The sequence below is a fragment of the Bison bison genome, unplaced genomic scaffold (assembly GCF_000754665.1).
Source record: "Bison bison bison isolate TAMUID 2011002044 unplaced genomic scaffold, Bison_UMD1.0 scf7180017864388, whole genome shotgun sequence".
Taxonomy (NCBI): Eukaryota; Metazoa; Chordata; class Mammalia; order Artiodactyla; family Bovidae; genus Bison; species Bison bison.
Window position 1 is genome coordinate 91,412 of NW_011494960.1, and position 7,390 is coordinate 98,801.

Sequence of the window (7,390 nt, forward strand, 5' to 3'; positions counted from 1 at the left end):
GAAAAGACTCTGATGCTGGGAGGGATTGGGGGCAAGAGGAGAAGGGGACAACAGAGGATAAGATGGCTGGATGGCATTACTGACTCGATGGACGTGAGTCTGAGTGAACTCCGGGAGTTGGTGATGGACAGGGAGGCCTGGTGTGCTGCGATTCATGGGGTCACAAAGAGTTGGACACGACTGAGCGACTGATCTGATCTGATGTTTTAAATAAAATCTGAAATATGTAACAATATGGGTGGATTTCTAAGGTCTTATACTATGTATTCACAAAAAAAGCTTTATTTTGTAAATTACCATATATATGATATCCTAGAAAAGACAAAAGACTAGGTTGTAAATCAGGTTACTAGTTGACATGGGCTGGGGGGTTGATGGTAGAGATTATAAAATATCAAGTGGGAGGTTTAGTTGTTTTTGCTGTTTAGTCACTAAGTCTTGTCTGACTCTTTTATGACCCCGTGGACTCTAGCCCGCCAGGCTTCTCTGCCCAAGGGATTTCCCAGGCAAGAATACTGGCTGCTGCTGCTAAGTCACTTCAGTCATATCCGACTCTGTGCAACCCCACAGATGGCAGCCCACCAGACTCCTCTGTCCATGGGATCTCCAGGCAAGAGCACTGGAGTGGGTTGCTATTTCCTTCTCCAGGGGATCTTCCCGACTCAGGGACTGAACTCATTGTATTGCAGGCAGGTTCTCTACCACTGAGCTATGAAGGAAGCCCTTAACTTGAATATTGGTCAAACCCTCAAAGTATATAGATAAATGGGATTAATTCTATGAAAACTATACCTCAATAAAATTCAATTTTTGTTTTAGCTCACCAAAACAGCTACATGTGAAATATTAAGTTGAACATTCTGTAACACCATATACAAAACTAAACCAAGAAGAATTAAAGACCTAAATGTAAGATCAAATACTGTAAAACTTTTGGAGGAAAATACGCAGGACATAATTCATTGCAATGTTTTTTGGATCTGTCTCCAAAAGAAAAGAAACAAAAGTAAAAATAAACAAATGGGACCTAATTAAACTGAAGAAGTTTTGCACAGCAAAAGAAACCATCCATGAAACTATAAGACGTGAAACGATGCTTAACGTTGCTAATAATCAAGAACATGCAAATCAAAACCATAAACAGATACCACCTCACATCTGTCAGAATGGCTATCATCAAAAAGTCTACAAGTAACAAATGTTGTTAAGGATGTGGAGAAAAAAGAACCCAAGTATACTGTTGCTGGTGCTTTAAGTTGGTGCTGCTGCTGCTACTGCTAAGTCGCTTCAGTTGTGTCCGACTCTGTGTGACCCCATAGACGGCAGCCCACCAGGCTCCCCTGTCCCTGGGATTCACCAGGCAAGAACACTGGAGTGGGTTTCCATTTCCTTCTCCAATGCATGAAAATGAAAAGTGAAAGTGAAGTCTCTCAGTCGTGTCTGACTCCTAGCAACCCCATGGACTGTAGCCCACCAGGCTCCTCCGTCCATGGGATTTTCCAGGCAAGAGTACTGGCGTGGGTTGCCACTGCCTCACTACAGAAAACAGTATGGGAGTTACTCAAATGAGTAAGAACACTAATTCAAAAAGATACATCTTCCTAAATGTTCATAGCAGCATTGCTTCAATAGCCAAGATATGGAAGCAACCTAAGTGTCCATCAAAGATGAATGGATAAAAAGGATATTGGTATAAATATATATAATGAAAGTCAGACAGAGAAAGACAAATACTCTATGTTACCTGTTACATGTGGAACCAAAAAAACATAAAACAAAATAAATCTAAAAAAAAAAACAAACAGACTCACAGGTATAGAGGACAAACCAGCGGTTCCCAACAGGGAAGGGGTGATGCGGAGGGGCAAGGCAGGTATATAGGATTAAGATATACATGCTATCATGTATAAAATAAATTAAGTATCAAGGATATGTTGTATAGCACAAGCAAACATAGCCATTATTAAATAAAATATAAAATGCTGAATGCCTGTTATACACCTGAAACTAATAAAAATCAATTATACTTCAATAAAATAAGAGAATAGGATAAATCCAGTACACTTTCAGTTTAGATGCAGGATTTAATACAGTCTTCATTTCTTGACTATGTTTTTCAACTTAGGTTTAAAATTTAGTAATGAAATGGTTGTTAAATTTTAATGTACATAAGAATTACCGGAAGGGCTTCTTAAACCACAGATGAAGTCAGTGAAACTTTTCTATATGATACTGTAAGGGTGGATATATGTCATATATTTGTCAAAATCTATAGAATGTACACCACCAAGAATGAACCCTAAACTAAACCAGGGACTCTGGATGATAATCACGCATCAGTGTAGTTTCATTGATTCTAAAAGATTTACCATTCGGGTGGAGGATGTTGATAATGGTGGTTATGTGTGGGGGCAGGTGTATATGGGAACTCTGAACTTTCTGCTCAATTATGCTATGAACCTAAAACGTCTCTAAAAAATAAAGCCTATTGAAAAACCAAAAAATAAAAGTAGCTGGTTATAGTGCCTAGTAAATTACATGATCCTCATGGAATTACTATATCCTAGTAAACAGTGCTGATATGAAAATCATCTTTAATAAGTAAATCCCACTTATATTTTTGAAATATTGTGCTTTTCTAAGCATTCACTGAATGCTTATGAGTCTCTCAGTTATCAAACTGCAACTGTTATTCAGTTTACTTTTATATTCAGAGTGTTTCCAACCATGCAAAGTATTTTAGCTGGCAAAATGGGGGACTGTGTTATGATGGTGTTATAATTAGTAACTCATCATTTAATGGTGGGAGCATCATTAGAGTAGAATCTTGAAAATGTTGTAAATGGCACACCCTTGAAAGGTTCAAATATTAGAAACAATTTTTCACAGACATTCCTTTCAGGAGCCAACTGAATTGATCTGCTGAATTAAGAAAATGAAACCTCTAGGAATTCATAAATAAGAATACAGAAATAATACGTCCTCTAAGAAGCTAAGATGAAGACAATATATGAGTCTTTCTTGAACTAAGGGGCTAAAAACTATAGGTAGACCCAGGTCGTCATTGTTGGTTTTCATTCTTCTGTTTGTTTCTAAACACCACACACCCCTTCTCCTAGGGCCACCTCTTTTACATGTACGTGGGTGCTGTGTGAACTCTGGGAACATGTAAATTGTCACAGAATATAGCTTCAATTCAGATGGTCCTTATTCAAAACAGCTCCACTTGCTTACCCTCTTAAAGGTAATATTCAAAAACTGCACACTTGGTGTGCCATATGTCTAGAAACTTAGCAAATATAAACAATATGGGAGTCTATTGATATCCAAATAGAAAAATACAGTGGAGAAAATAAAATATACAGGCTCATATCTATATGCCATTCAGTTTTATTTCTCATTTATGGGGCATCAATCTTTCAATTTCAATGTATTTAACAGCTCTATTCATTTCATATATAATATTATTGTAAAGACATTATAAGTGGATAATCATATTGCATGCTAGACTCTCAATAGTGACTTATACATGTCCACCAAGGAGTATTCTCACCTTCTTTAATTAAAAAATCCCAAATTCTGCATGAGCACACGAACACCAACCTAATGGCCTTTTCCAGGTTCCTACAAGTTAGCACATGAACACCAACCTAATGGCCTTTTCCAGGTTCCTACAAGCTAGCTAGGCTTGTGACCTAGTTCTGGCAAATAGGATACAAGGACATACGTGCCATTACTTTCTAGATAGACTCCTAAAGATCAATGTTTATGAGTCACAAGGTAATATTTCCTGTTCCTTCTGCTAGAAGGTGATAATATCAGGAAACAGCTTTTGGAATTAAGAGGTGGCTCCATATTTAGGAGACGGTAGAAGTTGTTCACCAGCTCTGTGCCTTGCTTCTAATCTGCTATGGGGAAAGGGATAAACTTGTGTTAGACTGTTTTTCTTCTACCTAAACCTGTCTCTTTCCCCCTTCCTTTCACAAGTATTGGTTTTCACTGAAGACTAACATGCCTGGGCCTTATCATTCGCAGGCTTTTCCATTATTATTATTATTATTTTTGCACAACTAGTCTTTTTGTATGCTCCTTTGAGGCTCCAACTTAACACATTAAGTGCAGTCTCCTCTCCTTGAAGTATCACTCTACTATGACACTATTTCTACTCTCTCTTTACTGTCACTAAGGATTACTGACTGTGAGCTATATTTCTGCATTACAGATTTCATTTTGAAGATCAGGAAAAGAAAAAATGGATTGTAATTAAACCTGAATTAAACAGAATGACGTTTTCCCCCACTTAGGGGGCAATATTGTATGAGACAATATTTTTGTCCATCTAATAGAACCAGTGAATTTATTTGTTTCTTTCATTTTATGTTCAGTCCTAGAATCCTCATTTTGCCACTCTAGTCTCCAACAGGTACAGACATCACATTGTTGATGTTGTTGTTTAGTCCTAAGTCATGTCCACTCTTTGTGACCCCATGGACAGTAGGCTGCCAGGTTCCACTGTCCGTGGCATTCCCCAAGCAAGAACAATGGAATGGGTTGTCATTCCCTTCTCCAGGGGATCTTTTAGATCCAGGGATTGAACCCGCCTCTCATGCACTGGCAGGAGGATTCTCTATCACCACATAGAGGGTACCAGAAGTGAAAACTTCATGGACTTGCAGGTGTTTGCTAGTAAGCAACTCTTAATAATCCAGTTAAAGAAGGAATCCAGAATATCATTTAGGAAAGTAACACTTCAGTGGCTTAACATTTTTTCTATTTGGTGATGAAATGTTAAAACATCCAAAATACCTAAAAGTTTGAAATGTGTTTTTATTTTCTTATTCCAATGTTTGCAGTTATTTTTAAGGGAACAGAGTCACCAGATGTCTTGGGTTAAAAAAAACATCTGGCACTAATACTGTTTCTATTCACTTGAAGCTTTAAGAAAGGAAAACATACTCACCTCTTCTGCATGTAGGCCACATAGCTTGTTTCCAAACAACAGTTTGTGTTTCAAGCTTTTATTCTGAGGAAAGAAACATACATTTATTTTTAAGAAGTTATAAAATATTAACAATTTATTTAAATTATGTCAGCAGTGCTTCTGGTTTGTTCACAGATAAGTCCTTCATGATATGAGATGTAGCTGATTTTCATAAATTGAGTAGAATCTGTACTATAAAAGATTGTTTTTTTATTCAACAAAAATTGATGGATTTGATGTATTGGCATTAACACAGTTATTAGAAAATATGGAACTTTCTTTGGTCTTACATTTAAATCTGTTTATTGTTATTTATCTATGCTGTTTTCTAAAATAATTTTGGTTTCAAATTTGTAATTGATACTAGTTTCTGAAAGCTCCCTCTAAACAGCAAGCATTTACTTCTACCATCAGCTGGATGCGCATCAACTTGGAGTCTAGTTTAATAGAGTCACAGATGCACTAGGGTCTGAATTTCCTTTAAACAATATGGTTTTAGAGTTCTCCTGTTTCTGACACCTGTGCATTGCATGCAAAGGGCATTTTGATGCTCAGAAACCATTTCTTCTTCCAGGCCTCATAAGAGTACTCTGTCTGCTGGACGTGACCTAGAGTCATAGACAAATGTTTGTTACTTCAGAAATGGAGGCACAGTGTTAGCCATCTGAATCTAAACCCTTAGAATGTGTCAGCTACATCTCCCTCGTGACACTCGGGCTTTTCTTTGTCCCATAACTGAGTACCTTCTCTTCTTTTAGACAGGAAGGATAAAAGAGAGCAGAAAACTCTGTAAAAACTCACAGGATTTAGACTTTATACTGTCTCTACAGTAGCAAACAATGTAATGGAAAATATATCTCATACATAACTACTCTAAAGAGAGTCAATTTGATGAGCATCATAAGGAAATTGAACTAAATTTATGCAGTGTGAATGAATAACTCAATGAACGAATACATCAAATTTAAGACTTCTTCACACACAATTCCCACCTGATTACGAACATAATTTCCTATTTTATTTTCCTGTTATGCAGAGTGGTTATAGCTCCCTCAGTTGGAAAGAATCCTTTGTCTAACTTTTCCTCTTCAAGTATGAGTTGAAACTCTAAAAAACTTATTTCAAATTTAAATACCATGAATTTTTTTATACAAGTGAGGAATTATCTTGATTCATTTAGTAATGGGTTTTTTGTTTTGTTTTTTTTTTTTTTGCAAATATCTGTACTCATCATACAGCAAAACACAGATTAAGGTTTTTGTTATTTTATTTTATTTTATTTTTAAACTTTACAATATTGTATTAGTTTTGCCAAATATCAAAATGAATCCACCACAAGTATACCTGCATTCCCCATCCTGAACCCTCCTCCCTCCTCCCTCCCCTCCCCTCCCTCTGGGTCGTCCCAGTGCACCAGCCCCAAGCATCCAGTACCGTGCATCGAACCTGGACTGGCAACTCGTTTCATACATGATATTATACATGTTTCAATGCTATTCTCCCAAATATCCCCACCCTCTCCCTCTCCCACAGAGTCCATAAGACTGATCTATACATCGGTGTCTCTTTTGCTGTCTCGTACACAGGGTTATTGTTACCATCTTTCTAAATTCCATATATGCGTTAGTATACTGTATTGGTGTTTTTCTTTCTGGCTTACTTCACTCTGTATAATAGGCTCGAGTTTCATCCACCTCATTAGAACTGATTCAAATGTATTCTTTTTAATGGCTGAGTCATGCTCCATTGTGTATATGTACCACCGCTTTCTTATCCATTCATCTGCTGATGGGCATCTAGGTTGCTTCCATGTCCTGGCTATTATAAACAGTGCTGCGATGAACATTGGGGGACACGTGTCTCTTTCCCTTCTGGTTTCCTCAGTGTGTATGCCCAGCAGTGGGATTGCTGGATCATAAGGCAGTTCTATTTCCAGTTTTTTAAGGAATCTCCACACTGTTCTCCATAGTGGCTGTACTAGTTTGCATTCCCACCAACAGTGTAAGAGAGTTCCCTTTTCTCCACACCCTCTCCAGCATTTATTGCTTGTAGACTTTTGGATCGCAGCCATTCTGACTGGCGTGAAATGGTACCTCATAGTGGTTTTGATTTGCATTTCTCTGATAATGAGTGATGTTGAGCATCTTTTCATGTGTTTGTTAGCCATCTGTATGTCTTCTTTGGAGAAATGTCTATTTAGTTCTTTGGCCCATTTTTTGATTGGGTCATTTATTTTTCTGGAGTTGAGCTGTAGGAGTTGCTTGTATATTTTTGAGATTAGTTGTTTGTCCGTTGCTTCATTTGCTATTATTTTCTCCCATTCTGAAGGCTGCCTTTTCACCTTGCTAATAGTTTCCTTTGTTGTGCAGAAGCTTTTAAGTTTAATTAGGTCCCATTTGTTTATTTTTG

The 7,390-nt window shown here is 37.4% G+C and overlaps 1 protein-coding gene across 1 annotated transcript in view; it reads right to left on the reverse strand.

Moving 5' to 3' along the window:
• The window catches only part of LUZP2 (leucine zipper protein 2), a gene marked incomplete at its 3' end in the record, with an annotated part of 243,185 nt that overhangs the window by 74,224 nt on the left and 161,571 nt on the right, over positions 1 to 7,390 (reverse strand). The window contains exon 6 of the mRNA XM_010858468.1: positions 4,961 to 5,023. Within this exon, the coding sequence (XP_010856770.1) occupies positions 4,961 to 5,023 (63 nt within the window). The remainder of the gene's footprint in view (positions 1 to 4,960; positions 5,024 to 7,390) is intronic.